The following is a 15,461-nucleotide window of genomic DNA, read 5'->3' as shown; positions in this document are numbered from 1 at the left end:
CTGCACTGCTGTCGGCAAATCTTGACATAGTCAAATTGCACTCTGCTTCATAATCAGGTGCAGATATGTCATACGCCTCACTTTCAGGTATATCCATGCTATTGCTAGATGCATAGGGTTTACCGGGTGTTAGCGGCCGTCGTGAGTTCCCTTCGGGAACGGACACGATAATTTACTTTTTACTTTTATTGCTAGATGCACATGCACTGCTACTGCTTGATGTCATTTTTGCTGCATGCTCCGCTTGCTGTTTTTATCCGTTTGCTTGGTCGGCCACCCTTCGATTTTTCTTGAAACTTGGTGCAGACTCTGCAAATCACAGGTTCATGTCTTCTAACTAAATGTTACTCCTTGTCCACAACCACCGCCACTGGGATTGAACTTCTCTGTGCTCTGTGATCTCTTCAGCACTCTTTGGCAAAGAGCACAGATATATGTTGGGTGAATGGTAGGGTCGTCATTACAAACATCAATACTGAATACGTTTTTCATCGTTTCAGTGTAGTCAGACACTGGATATCTCGTCTGTTGGGAGCACGCAGTAAATTTTGCGCCTCCAACACGGCATAGATGCTGTAAATGCGCTGCATGGTGCTCCATGTCGTGCGATGCGTCGCAGATGTGCATATCTCTCACTGGAAACAGAGAAAAGTAAAGGCCCATCGTATTTTTGATTTCACCATCGTATTCAAAAGAACTTGCGAAAATATAACGGACAACTACCCGAGGATGCGAGGAAAACCTCGAGTGGTGACTGAATAACTCCAGAAGACGTACCACGAGCGTGATGAAGGTAGCTAACAATATACTGACAGCAATTTCAGTCGATAATTCCACTGCGCCAAAACAGAAAGCAACTTCCTTCTCCTTCGTCCGATCAAGGAATGTTTGGTACCAAAATGTTGCTGTGCGCGTCAGCTTTCCACTCCCGCGGATTTAGTATCAAAAATGTGGGGCTAGCGGCGGTAAATCGCGGAAGAATGATAGCAACTCACCTTAATCTCAACGTAAAAATGATTAATCTTTGATTTTTTGCAAAAATCAGCGGGTACCCCCCGCCATGTTAGATGGCCAAAAATCGCTGGCTGAAACAGCCGTGACCGGTACATGCAGTGTTTCAACCAGGGAAGAAAAGTCATGCTAGATTTACAGAGTTTGTTTTAGCATGCATGTGATCGGTGATGTTGCGATGATGCGATCGCCGGTATACCGGTGCGGTATGCACATTGTAGATCTACTTACAAAAAAACTTGAAGAAAAAAATTGTATTTAAGGGGGTTCGGGACAGTTAGCCCCAAAAATTTAATTTCAACATCAGCCCAATCTGACATCAGGTTTGAATAGGTACAGCCTTATATTTTCGCTTAGTAACATCAGTTTTTCAATTGCCCGAATAGGTCTTGCCAAAAACACAATTTTCCTTGATGACACAAAATAACACAAAATCCCAAAATTGATGAGAAATCGACCATAACATCAGTTAGGACAGAAAATATGACATAACATTTTACAGACTGTTCGAGGTGTTGACTAAGATGATATCAACACCGAAAAATGTACACTTTGGTTGATGATGGTTTTAAGGTAGGTACACTTATACAGTGTACCTACCTTAACACAGTATCACATAAAAACATAGTGTGGTGAGTGTGTGTGTGTGTGACCTCCGAGATAAAAGTTCAGACTCGAGTATACTAGTAGTAGTACCAGGAAGCACAAAACCGCACGGTCGCGACTCACACGGTAGATGCTGGGATACTTTGTGCCACTGGTATAACATAAAATTAACAACCAATGTAACATGTGCCAGATGGTCGAAAATCTACAAGCCCAGTCTCTAATATAAGCCCGGGGTCCGGACTGGTTGAAAAATATAAACCCTGGGCTTATATTGTTATAATGGAGATAATACGGTATGCATGTGCATAACAAACACGTCATGTAATGCATGTGGATTTCGAACGTGCATGTGCATGACTGTGTCTTGCATGCATAGTTCAAGCCAAAAGTCATGCATAGCAACTACACGGCTGCACTGCGCTGCGCTGCGGCGAGTGTGCAATGCCCAGCCTAGCACTAGCAGTCAGCACGCGTGGAGTGACCCAGATCAGAGGTCCGGGCATGTGACACAGACATGGGCCATGGCCCATGCATTCCACTCCGCCTGATATACAAGAGGAAAGTCGTTATATTCGATGCATTTCCAGGTCTTCGGGCACCAAAAAAGTGTCAGTAAATTCGATCTGTCGTTATTTTCGAGGTCGTTATACCCAATCTATAATGTGCAGAAGGGAACTTCGGCCCATGCGGTTAGTTGGTTGGTATACTGAAGTACATTGTACATGTATACTTGGCCCACTGTTATGTCTGGCAGTAAGGGCCCGCACACAGCATTACACAGGTTCGTATGGTTATTCTAATAATGAAAGAACTGAAGGACAAGGAAAAAGAGCTCACATTCTCGGACGTCTAGTCCAGCACGGCAAGCATGCAAAACAGCCCATGAGCCAGGCGCGCATGCGCCTGGCTCACGTCTACGTATACAGCATATACAGGAATCGCTCCCCAAAAAAAGAATGTTCCCTGGGGCAAAATTATAACAAATGCAACGAGGCAGTCTAATTCGACGCCAACAAATATAGAGGTAGCTGTTGAAACTACACCGGCCAGACAATACAAAAGCAAAAAAAAAGTGATTGCACACATCTACTTATTATAACAGTTACTGCAGCTTCCGAAATAGTCAATGAGAGCTGGGCAGTAGATCGAGGTAGGAAAGACTGATGAAGTCAGCCCGTATTGCATAGCGTGATACTGAGCGAAATTTGGCCAGGTTCTTGGGGATCCTTCAAGAAGAACTTGTTCTGCGGGAAATGCGATAGTAAAATATTCAAGTGGCTGTATACCTGCAATAGTACCGGTAGTGTCATATCAAAGCACAAATTTCTCATGGCTGATTGCGTTTTTTTTCACAGCATGTTGTTCACAGTGTTATGTAATCAAACTTCGACTTCTGAGCGAGGGAAGAGAGTTGGAGGTTCAACCATGAATCCTGAAAGCCGCGACTCTTGTCCGGGCCTTTGGCTTCGATGGTTTCAAGATAACAGTGAGCCTCCACGGCATTGACGAGGCGTGTGGACTGCTCCGGGTGGTCTGGTTTGATGTTATTCCATGACAAAATCAACTCACAGAGCTCCGTGCATTGCTTAACTATTTCAGTTATGCACTCGACGGTTGCAGGCCCGGCATTGTTCATGCTGGAAACGTCAACGTAGCGAGCATGCGTGCATGTCGAGACTGCCCGGCATACAGCCACCAGACCCTCTCGACCAGTCGGGTTGTCGCCAACATAGACATCAAGTAGGTCAGCTTTCAACGCATCGATGGCAGATACGAGGAGCGCAGAATCGCGTATCGCAGCACCGCGAACGTCCAGAACGCGAACGTCCAGGTTCCTCCGGGCGCTCAGGCTTGCGCTGACCATGGAAAAGCCAGCATCCATCATTATGCAATCTTCTAGGTTTATGCTAGGAAATGAAATACAATCGTGATCGGAAATGATATGGCTAATTGCAGAGCAGGCACGGTGATCAAGCGAAGCAGCCACACGTTCGATGGAAATGATAAGGCCATCAGGAAACACAAGCGGCAATAGAGTGCATTTACCTTTGCATGATGTAGCGTTGAACGAAGCGTGTTCGCAAAGCGCGATGAGAAGTCGCAGCAGGCAAAACCGCTCACGTCCTGTTTTAGCCGGTCTTGGTTTGATAGCAACATTCTGAGCTTCTGCCCGAAGTAGTTTGTGAAACCCTTCTGCAGCTGTTTTGTCTATCTTCTGTAACGCGTGCAGGATCAGTGTCGACGTTGGCGTCTTTTCCAATTTTTCCCAGAGCTTCACCATTGTTAGAAGATACAGACTGTCCGAGTGTTCTTCTTTCACTGGAAATTCGTTTTTGATCCTGCCGTCAACATCCTTTGTGTGGCCCGAAAGCAGGCTTTTGGCCAGCGCCTCCAGGACAGGTCGGGCGAGGACATCGGTCAGGAATTTAAGAACCATCTCCCTGTGACGGGGCAGCCGGAGCACCACTGGCTCAGCATGTAGTGCTGGAGCCGATCCTGAGCCTCCACTTGAGCCTGTGTCGGAAGAGATCTCCGTCGAATCTCCACTTTCACTGTTGCCGAACATATCAGGATCAGGATTTCCCCGTGCCCACTTCTCAGGGTTGGTAATGGAATCTTCGGAGCTGTTGGAAGAACTTGACGGAGGGCCTTCTTCACAGCTTTTAAGCACGTACCCGGAATTGTCATTGTGGGATGATGACTTTCGCCCTCCCCGCGTGGTTTCGTGCTGTGTCTTCATCCTTGGTGAGCTATACAGGTCTTTTCCAGCAGAGTCCATAGCCAATTCGCTTTCCTGGGATGTCAGTGGGGATGCATCTGGTGGGGATGCATTGTTGCTTTCATCCGTATCTTTGAGGTCTTCGTCGTCTCCGACGTCTTCGTCGACTCCATCGTCTTCGTCGTCTCCGTCGTCTTCGTCTCCGTCATCTTCGTCTCCGTCGTCTTCGTCGTCTCCGTCTCCGTCGTCTTCGTCGTCTCCGTCTCTGTCGTCTTCGTCTCCGTTGTCTTCGTCGTCGTCGTCACCACTGTCCTCACTCCGCTCACTGGGCTCGTCCTGACTGGCAGGGTTGTCTTTGGAAATGGCGTTCTCCCAGATCATTTCCAGGACAACTCCGACGTCTTCAGACGGCAACATTGCAAGCATAAACTGCCAGCACAGGGGTGAAATGGCTTGCATCGTTTCAAGCTCCACCGTGATCTCCATTAGCGACGCTTGCTTGCACCAGTCGCACAGGCGTGTCTTGTACAATGCAGCAAAGTATTCCTGGAAAGTCGCGTGATGAAACCAGCAGAGTATCTCACCGGCAGCAATCCCTTCAGGGCTTGATCGCAAGAATCCGAGACCATGCACCGCTGGCTCGACTTTCGACTTGGCAAACTCGTATTGATTCTCCAAAAGCATGCTGTACGCCAAGCGACCAAGGCTGCGCACCGCTTCTGATTCTTGAAGTGCAACACTTGCCGCTTCCAGGCCGCGGGTCACACAGTCAGTACTACGGCCCGCCAGGATGCGCATTACCATCATCTCGTATATACGCGTGATGCTGTGAGGCACTTTGAAGCCAGCCTTATACATAGTACACAGAGTAGCGGCATACAGCGGAGTGCGGAGCAGAGTTTTCAGCTCTGGGTCCTTTTGCAAGTGGAGCATCATAAGCTGCGCCTTCTCGGGTTCCAGAGCTCGACGTATGTAACTCTTCACACCTGAATCAGAGAACCCAAGAACTTCCACTTTCCGACGATATTTTCCACAGTGGGAGAGATTCGACGCATCTTGGCATGGCCGTGATGTCACTATAACGCTTGCCGCACTCACACTGCCTTTCCGTAAGACGAGGTCGTTCATGTACGTGCTTAGACCGGAAAGTCTACATTCATCAAGTCCATCCAGGATCAAGCACAATCGGTGTGGATTAGAGCGAAGGTGACGTGCCAACTCTTGCAGCTCGTCATCATCCATATCCATGCTTTTCAATTTGGTGGAGAGAAGCTCGTGCAAACTCTTGGCCTTTTGTACTGCTGGTTTTCGCAGAGGCACAGCAAACACAAGATCGAACCTGTCTCTCCACAGCTCTCCTCTACTCCATTTGTACACGGCAGATAGGAGAAAAGCAGTCGATTTCCCGGTCCCACCACTACCAAGAGCTAGCGCATTGTTTGCTGAATTGGTTCCGTGATCGGACTTGGACGCCAACAGTTCGTCCAGTGGCATTTCATGTTCCAACGGCCGCTCGGAAGGCTTTGAGCCCACCATTGACTCATCACAAAGCAGGCTTTTCAGCCGAGCCTGATCTAACAGTTGAAGATTGACGTAGATCTCCCCCAAAGGGATTTCTACATCAGTGTCCAATCCACCACTCAACTGGAGTCCAGTTGCCTGAATGGCGTCCGAGATCAGCCGCCTTGCTTCGTCAACGGACCGTGGCGGCGGATTTCTTTTTGCTGATGGTTCCATCACTATCCGTGCTCAGCCTACTTAGCGCGAAGGTCAGGAGCATTATTCCTTTGGACCTAGCGCTAGCTCCGAAACATAAAAAGAAAAGATAAGTAAATCGACGGTCACGATCGATTGATTGGTAGACTCTACCATACATGCATGCATACCGCACGGCTGTTCCCACTTGGCCATCTAACAATATGGCGGCTTTTGCGCCGTTTTTGACAAATCCCAACGGTATTTTATAATACGAAGCGAATTATTACATTTTCACATCAAAACCATGACGAACCGAATTTTTGTACTTGCTGACACGCGCGTCAGACGCGTTCTCGATCGCCTCGAAAATATTGTGAGGAAAGAGATTGAGAGATGAGAACAAAGGAAACAATCTGAATTATTTTGAGAGGAGAGAAAGCTAAAAGAGCTCGATGGAAGGCCGAGAATTTCAGATAGGCCAGCAAACAAGATGCAGAGATACACTAACTTTACTGTGAGGATTTCCTCTTCCTGCTGACTGGACGGAGCGACTCGTGTTGTGGGAGAGTTGCAATCAAATGCGTCTGTGCAACAGACTTGAGGCGCTCCAAGGGATTGCGGATGGCCTCGTGGTGTCTCCTTAGCTCGTTGAAGCGGGCGTGAATGCTCTCACTCCCTTGCTCTGCGAGGAGACCAAGACCAACGCCTCGCCGTCGGATGGACGGCACGACATGCACCTCCAACATGTGCAATTTCGGCGTGATGTGGCCGAGCTTTTTGCTGACGACGATATCTCGGCATGCAGTCATAAATGTCTCCACCAAGCCTTCTAGCTTGGATATGGTGGCCTCGTCCACAGGCCTGCAGTGGCTGAAGAGGGCAGTGCACTCGCCATACAGGGACATCAGGTGCTGGTAATCCTCATGAATTCGATTTGCCTCTGGGAGCAGCAGAGCAGCAGCGGCGCACGAGAAGCTACTGCAGATAAATGTGCTGGGGTTATTTCAGTTGTCACTGCTGGCTGAAGAGCTATGTGCACATGGTTGCCCACAAAAGCACCTCCATGGTATGCTTGCCTATCGATTCCATTGCGCTGGAAAACTGGCTCGATGCTTGCTCAACATGGCCCCTCACACTTTTTGTTCTGTTTTATTGCGGCCATTTGGTCGGTGAGTGACTGTCTCCACGCAAGCAATACAGTACGGCGTGCATCACCATTCTTCCACTGGTCTTGTAGGTGTTGTGTCACGCTCTCCACTGTGGCAGCAGGTATCAAGCTGAGAAAAGAGAACAGTGTACTGGACTTGCTGCTGCACTACATGTAGTTGTTGGGTAACTGCAGAAATCTCCTCATCCGTTTTGCTGGCTTCATGCAGTGACGAAAGCTTTTCAAAGCTGCCAGCATCACCAGCTACTGCTGTAGCAGCAATGGCTGCAAGGATGACAGTGGCAGCAGGAACGCCTGCAGGAGCGACAGTGGCTGCAGGAGCAGCTGCAGGGACGGCAGTGGCAGCAAGGACGGCAGTGGCAGCAGGAACGGCTGCAAGGACGGCTGCAGGGACGGCTGCAGGGACGGCAGCAGGAACGACTGCAGGGACGGCTGCAGGGATGGCAGTGGCAGCAGGAACGGCGGCAGTGGCAGCAGGAACGACGGCAGTGGCAGCAGAAACAGCGGCGGTGTCTGCTGTAGTAGCAACGGCGGCAGGAACGGCGGTGTCTGCAGCAGCTGTTCTTCTGGCAAGCTCAATGTCGAGGGCTTTGAGCTCAGCCTGAAAAGCAGTCAGCATCCATGGGAAAATACCCAGATCCAGATGAAGAGCCGGGATTACAACATTCTCCTCGGGAATAGGTAAGATCACTGGACGTATGCTGTTGTTGTAGTTCTTTGCATTCTTTAGATTTGAGCCACTGTTCGTGAATCCAGTGAAATCGTTGTACAGAGTTTCTAGTGTTCTGCTGGTAGAATCGGCATCTGGGTTTAGGGCTGGTGGAATGTCCATATTCTTCTTCTGACATAGACAGTGTAAGCATGGTCGGGTGCCACTGGACCCCGACAAACCATATGCTTTCGTTTGATATTCGTAGTCGCCAAAGAAAAACAATTTGAACGACTTGTTCTTCCATGTTGCTGTTTGCAGATCTCTGACCTCGTCACGATAGACTCCTAGCGCGGTTTCAAGGTTCGATGGCGTGTCTTGTGCCTCGAAGATGCAAATCGGGATAGTGTTGAGGAGTGAATTCGGCCGCTGCACATTCACGATCTGCAGGACAAACTTGAAAGATCCTCCGCCGTGATCACCACCGAGTTTGATCCACAGTGGACGGACCAGTTCGCAAGCAGTTGACAGAACAGGTCGCTTGGCTTTGCCAGTTCTGAAGCACGCAGGGTATGTTGGCAGGCTGGACACTGCGCACCGTTGGTTAATGTTTGGTTAATGTTTGGCATATGCATTTCGTGCAAAATACTCTAGAACAGCATGGTGACCGAACACCATTGCTCGGCATGCTGCGGCAGATCATGCATTGTACTGTGGCTGCTGCACTGCTGTCGGCAAATCTTGACATAGTCAAATTGCACTCTGCTTCATAATCAGGTGCAGATATGTCATACGCCTCACTTTCAGGTATATCCATGCTATTGCTAGATGCATAGGGTTTACCGGGTGTTAGCGGCCGTCGTGAGTTCCCTTCGGGAACGGACACGATAATTTACTTTTTACTTTTATTGCTAGATGCACATGCACTGCTACTGCTTGATGTCATTTTTGCTGCATGCTCCGCTTGCTGTTTTTATCCGTTTGCTTGGTCGGCCACCCTTCGATTTTTCTTGAAACTTGGTGCAGACTCTGCAAATCACAGGTTCATGTCTTCTAACTAAATGTTACTCCTTGTCCACAACCACCGCCACTGGGATTGAACTTCTCTGTGCTCTGTGATCTCTTCAGCACTCTTTGGCAAAGAGCACAGATATATGTTGGGTGAATGGTAGGGTCGTCATTACAAACATCAATACTGAATACGTTTTTCATCGTTTCAGTGTAGTCAGACACTGGATATCTCGTCTGTTGGGAGCACGCAGTAAATTTTGCGCCTCCAACACGGCATAGATGCTGTAAATGCGCTGCATGGTGCTCCATGTCGTGCGATGCGTCGCAGATGTGCATATCTCTCACTGGAAACAGAGAAAAGTAAAGGCCCATCGTATTTTTGATTTCACCATCGTATTCAAAAGAACTTGCGAAAATATAACGGACAACTACCCGAGGATGCGAGGAAAACCTCGAGTGGTGACTGAATAACTCCAGAAGACGTACCACGAGCGTGATGAAGGTAGCTAACAATATACTGACAGCAATTTCAGTCGATAATTCCACTGCGCCAAAACAGAAAGCAACTTCCTTCTCCTTCGTCCGATCAAGGAATGTTTGGTACCAAAATGTTGCTGTGCGCGTCAGCTTTCCACTCCCGCGGATTTAGTATCAAAAATGTGGGGCTAGCGGCGGTAAATCGCGGAAGAATGATAGCAACTCACCTTAATCTCAACGTAAAAATGATTAATCTTTGATTTTTTGCAAAAATCAGCGGGTACCCCCCGCCATGTTAGATGGCCAAAAATCGCTGGCTGAAACAGCCGTGACCGGTACATGCAGTGTTTCAACCAGGGAAGAAAAGTCATGCTAGATTTACAGAGTTTGTTTTAGCATGCATGTGATCGGTGATGTTGCGATGATGCGATCGCCGGTATACCGGTGCGGTATGCACATTGTAGATCTACTTACAAAAAAACTTGAAGAAAAAAATTGTATTTAAGGGGGTTCGGGACAGTTAGCCCCAAAAATTTAATTTCAACATCAGCCCAATCTGACATCAGGTTTGAATAGGTACAGCCTTATATTTTCGCTTAGTAACATCAGTTTTTCAATTGCCCGAATAGGTCTTGCCAAAAACACAATTTTCCTTGATGACACAAAATAACACAAAATCCCAAAATTGATGAGAAATCGACCATAACATCAGTTAGGACAGAAAATATGACATAACATTTTACAGACTGTTCGAGGTGTTGACTAAGATGATATCAACACCGAAAAATGTACACTTTGGTTGATGATGGTTTTAAGGTAGGTACACTTATACAGTGTACCTACCTTAACACAGTATCACATAAAAACATAGTGTGGTGAGTGTGTGTGTGTGTGACCTCCGAGATAAAAGTTCAGACTCGAGTATACTAGTAGTAGTACCAGGAAGCACAAAACCGCACGGTCGCGACTCACACGGTAGATGCTGGGATACTTTGTGCCACTGGTATAACATAAAATTAACAACCAATGTAACATGTGCCAGATGGTCGAAAATCTACAAGCCCAGTCTCTAATATAAGCCCGGGGTCCGGACTGGTTGAAAAATATAAACCCTGGGCTTATATTGTTATAATGGAGATAATACGGTATGCATGTGCATAACAAACACGTCATGTAATGCATGTGGATTTCGAACGTGCATGTGCATGACTGTGTCTTGCATGCATAGTTCAAGCCAAAAGTCATGCATAGCAACTACACGGCTGCACTGCGCTGCGCTGCGGCGAGTGTGCAATGCCCAGCCTAGCACTAGCAGTCAGCACGCGTGGAGTGACCCAGATCAGAGGTCCGGGCATGTGACACAGACATGGGCCATGGCCCATGCATTCCACTCCGCCTGATATACAAGAGGAAAGTCGTTATATTCGATGCATTTCCAGGTCTTCGGGCACCAAAAAAGTGTCAGTAAATTCGATCTGTCGTTATTTTCGAGGTCGTTATACCCAATCTATAATGTGCAGAAGGGAACTTCGGCCCATGCGGTTAGTTGGTTGGTATACTGAAGTACATTGTACATGTATACTTGGCCCACTGTTATGTCTGGCAGTAAGGGCCCGCACACAGCATTACACAGGTTCGTATGGTTATTCTAATAATGAAAGAACTGAAGGACAAGGAAAAAGAGCTCACATTCTCGGACGTCTAGTCCAGCACGGCAAGCATGCAAAACAGCCCATGAGCCAGGCGCGCATGCGCCTGGCTCACGTCTACGTATACAGCATATACAGGAATCGCTCCCCAAAAAAAGAATGTTCCCTGGGGCAAAATTATAACAAATGCAACGAGGCAGTCTAATTCGACGCCAACAAATATAGAGGTAGCTGTTGAAACTACACCGGCCAGACAATACAAAAGCAAAAAAAAAGTGATTGCACACATCTACTTATTATAACAGTTACTGCAGCTTCCGAAATAGTCAATGAGAGCTGGGCAGTAGATCGAGGTAGGAAAGACTGATGAAGTCAGCCCGTATTGCATAGCGTGATACTGAGCGAAATTTGGCCAGGTTCTTGGGGATCCTTCAAGAAGAACTTGTTCTGCGGGAAATGCGATAGTAAAATATTCAAGTGGCTGTATACCTGCAATAGTACCGGTAGTGTCATATCAAAGCACAAATTTCTCATGGCTGATTGCGTTTTTTTTCACAGCATGTTGTTCACAGTGTTATGTAATCAAACTTCGACTTCTGAGCGAGGGAAGAGAGTTGGAGGTTCAACCATGAATCCTGAAAGCCGCGACTCTTGTCCGGGCCTTTGGCTTCGATGGTTTCAAGATAACAGTGAGCCTCCACGGCATTGACGAGGCGTGTGGACTGCTCCGGGTGGTCTGGTTTGATGTTATTCCATGACAAAATCAACTCACAGAGCTCCGTGCATTGCTTAACTATTTCAGTTATGCACTCGACGGTTGCAGGCCCGGCATTGTTCATGCTGGAAACGTCAACGTAGCGAGCATGCGTGCATGTCGAGACTGCCCGGCATACAGCCACCAGACCCTCTCGACCAGTCGGGTTGTCGCCAACATAGACATCAAGTAGGTCAGCTTTCAACGCATCGATGGCAGATACGAGGAGCGCAGAATCGCGTATCGCAGCACCGCGAACGTCCAGAACGCGAACGTCCAGGTTCCTCCGGGCGCTCAGGCTTGCGCTGACCATGGAAAAGCCAGCATCCATCATTATGCAATCTTCTAGGTTTATGCTAGGAAATGAAATACAATCGTGATCGGAAATGATATGGCTAATTGCAGAGCAGGCACGGTGATCAAGCGAAGCAGCCACACGTTCGATGGAAATGATAAGGCCATCAGGAAACACAAGCGGCAATAGAGTGCATTTACCTTTGCATGATGTAGCGTTGAACGAAGCGTGTTCGCAAAGCGCGATGAGAAGTCGCAGCAGGCAAAACCGCTCACGTCCTGTTTTAGCCGGTCTTGGTTTGATAGCAACATTCTGAGCTTCTGCCCGAAGTAGTTTGTGAAACCCTTCTGCAGCTGTTTTGTCTATCTTCTGTAACGCGTGCAGGATCAGTGTCGACGTTGGCGTCTTTTCCAATTTTTCCCAGAGCTTCACCATTGTTAGAAGATACAGACTGTCCGAGTGTTCTTCTTTCACTGGAAATTCGTTTTTGATCCTGCCGTCAACATCCTTTGTGTGGCCCGAAAGCAGGCTTTTGGCCAGCGCCTCCAGGACAGGTCGGGCGAGGACATCGGTCAGGAATTTAAGAACCATCTCCCTGTGACGGGGCAGCCGGAGCACCACTGGCTCAGCATGTAGTGCTGGAGCCGATCCTGAGCCTCCACTTGAGCCTGTGTCGGAAGAGATCTCCGTCGAATCTCCACTTTCACTGTTGCCGAACATATCAGGATCAGGATTTCCCCGTGCCCACTTCTCAGGGTTGGTAATGGAATCTTCGGAGCTGTTGGAAGAACTTGACGGAGGGCCTTCTTCACAGCTTTTAAGCACGTACCCGGAATTGTCATTGTGGGATGATGACTTTCGCCCTCCCCGCGTGGTTTCGTGCTGTGTCTTCATCCTTGGTGAGCTATACAGGTCTTTTCCAGCAGAGTCCATAGCCAATTCGCTTTCCTGGGATGTCAGTGGGGATGCATCTGGTGGGGATGCATTGTTGCTTTCATCCGTATCTTTGAGGTCTTCGTCGTCTCCGACGTCTTCGTCGACTCCATCGTCTTCGTCGTCTCCGTCGTCTTCGTCTCCGTCATCTTCGTCTCCGTCGTCTTCGTCGTCTCCGTCTCCGTCGTCTTCGTCGTCTCCGTCTCTGTCGTCTTCGTCTCCGTTGTCTTCGTCGTCGTCGTCACCACTGTCCTCACTCCGCTCACTGGGCTCGTCCTGACTGGCAGGGTTGTCTTTGGAAATGGCGTTCTCCCAGATCATTTCCAGGACAACTCCGACGTCTTCAGACGGCAACATTGCAAGCATAAACTGCCAGCACAGGGGTGAAATGGCTTGCATCGTTTCAAGCTCCACCGTGATCTCCATTAGCGACGCTTGCTTGCACCAGTCGCACAGGCGTGTCTTGTACAATGCAGCAAAGTATTCCTGGAAAGTCGCGTGATGAAACCAGCAGAGTATCTCACCGGCAGCAATCCCTTCAGGGCTTGATCGCAAGAATCCGAGACCATGCACCGCTGGCTCGACTTTCGACTTGGCAAACTCGTATTGATTCTCCAAAAGCATGCTGTACGCCAAGCGACCAAGGCTGCGCACCGCTTCTGATTCTTGAAGTGCAACACTTGCCGCTTCCAGGCCGCGGGTCACACAGTCAGTACTACGGCCCGCCAGGATGCGCATTACCATCATCTCGTATATACGCGTGATGCTGTGAGGCACTTTGAAGCCAGCCTTATACATAGTACACAGAGTAGCGGCATACAGCGGAGTGCGGAGCAGAGTTTTCAGCTCTGGGTCCTTTTGCAAGTGGAGCATCATAAGCTGCGCCTTCTCGGGTTCCAGAGCTCGACGTATGTAACTCTTCACACCTGAATCAGAGAACCCAAGAACTTCCACTTTCCGACGATATTTTCCACAGTGGGAGAGATTCGACGCATCTTGGCATGGCCGTGATGTCACTATAACGCTTGCCGCACTCACACTGCCTTTCCGTAAGACGAGGTCGTTCATGTACGTGCTTAGACCGGAAAGTCTACATTCATCAAGTCCATCCAGGATCAAGCACAATCGGTGTGGATTAGAGCGAAGGTGACGTGCCAACTCTTGCAGCTCGTCATCATCCATATCCATGCTTTTCAATTTGGTGGAGAGAAGCTCGTGCAAACTCTTGGCCTTTTGTACTGCTGGTTTTCGCAGAGGCACAGCAAACACAAGATCGAACCTGTCTCTCCACAGCTCTCCTCTACTCCATTTGTACACGGCAGATAGGAGAAAAGCAGTCGATTTCCCGGTCCCACCACTACCAAGAGCTAGCGCATTGTTTGCTGAATTGGTTCCGTGATCGGACTTGGACGCCAACAGTTCGTCCAGTGGCATTTCATGTTCCAACGGCCGCTCGGAAGGCTTTGAGCCCACCATTGACTCATCACAAAGCAGGCTTTTCAGCCGAGCCTGATCTAACAGTTGAAGATTGACGTAGATCTCCCCCAAAGGGATTTCTACATCAGTGTCCAATCCACCACTCAACTGGAGTCCAGTTGCCTGAATGGCGTCCGAGATCAGCCGCCTTGCTTCGTCAACGGACCGTGGCGGCGGATTTCTTTTTGCTGATGGTTCCATCACTATCCGTGCTCAGCCTACTTAGCGCGAAGGTCAGGAGCATTATTCCTTTGGACCTAGCGCTAGCTCCGAAACATAAAAAGAAAAGATAAGTAAATCGACGGTCACGATCGATTGATTGGTAGACTCTACCATACATGCATGCATACCGCACGGCTGTTCCCACTTGGCCATCTAACAATATGGCGGCTTTTGCGCCGTTTTTGACAAATCCCAACGGTATTTTATAATACGAAGCGAATTATTACATTTTCACATCAAAACCATGACGAACCGAATTTTTGTACTTGCTGACACGCGCGTCAGACGCGTTCTCGATCGCCTCGAAAATATTGTGAGGAAAGAGATTGAGAGATGAGAACAAAGGAAACAATCTGAATTATTTTGAGAGGAGAGAAAGCTAAAAGAGCTCGATGGAAGGCCGAGAATTTCAGATAGGCCAGCAAACAAGATGCAGAGATACACTAACTTTACTGTGAGGATTTCCTCTTCCTGCTGACTGGACGGAGCGACTCGTGTTGTGGGAGAGTTGCAATCAAATGCGTCTGTGCAACAGACTTGAGGCGCTCCAAGGGATTGCGGATGGCCTCGTGGTGTCTCCTTAGCTCGTTGAAGCGGGCGTGAATGCTCTCACTCCCTTGCTCTGCGAGGAGACCAAGACCAACGCCTCGCCGTCGGATGGACGGCACGACATGCACCTCCAACATGTGCAATTTCGGCGTGATGTGGCCGAGCTTTTTGCTGACGACGATATCTCGGCATGCAGTCATAAATGTCTCCACCAAGCCTTCTAGCTTGGATATGGTGGCCT

At 48.6% G+C, this 15,461-nt stretch overlaps 1 protein-coding gene across 1 annotated transcript; it reads right to left on the bottom strand.

Moving 5' to 3' along the window:
- Positions 1 to 10,980: 10,980 nt before the first annotated feature.
- LOC135813924 (uncharacterized) lies at positions 10,981 to 14,739 on the bottom strand. Its single transcript, XM_065326953.1, has one exon. The coding sequence runs from the start codon at positions 14,648 to 14,650 to the stop codon at positions 11,558 to 11,560; it is 3,093 nt and encodes a 1,030-aa protein (XP_065183025.1). The 5' UTR covers positions 14,651 to 14,739; the 3' UTR covers positions 10,981 to 11,557.
- Between the last annotated feature and the right edge of the window lie 722 nt (positions 14,740 to 15,461).

Source organism: Sycon ciliatum, chromosome 4, assembly GCF_964019385.1.
Source record: "Sycon ciliatum chromosome 4, ocSycCili1.1, whole genome shotgun sequence".
Classification (NCBI taxonomy): Eukaryota; Metazoa; Porifera; class Calcarea; order Leucosolenida; family Sycettidae; genus Sycon; species Sycon ciliatum.
Note: the sequence above shows the minus strand (reverse complement) of the source record. Positions and strands in the feature narration are given on the sequence as shown.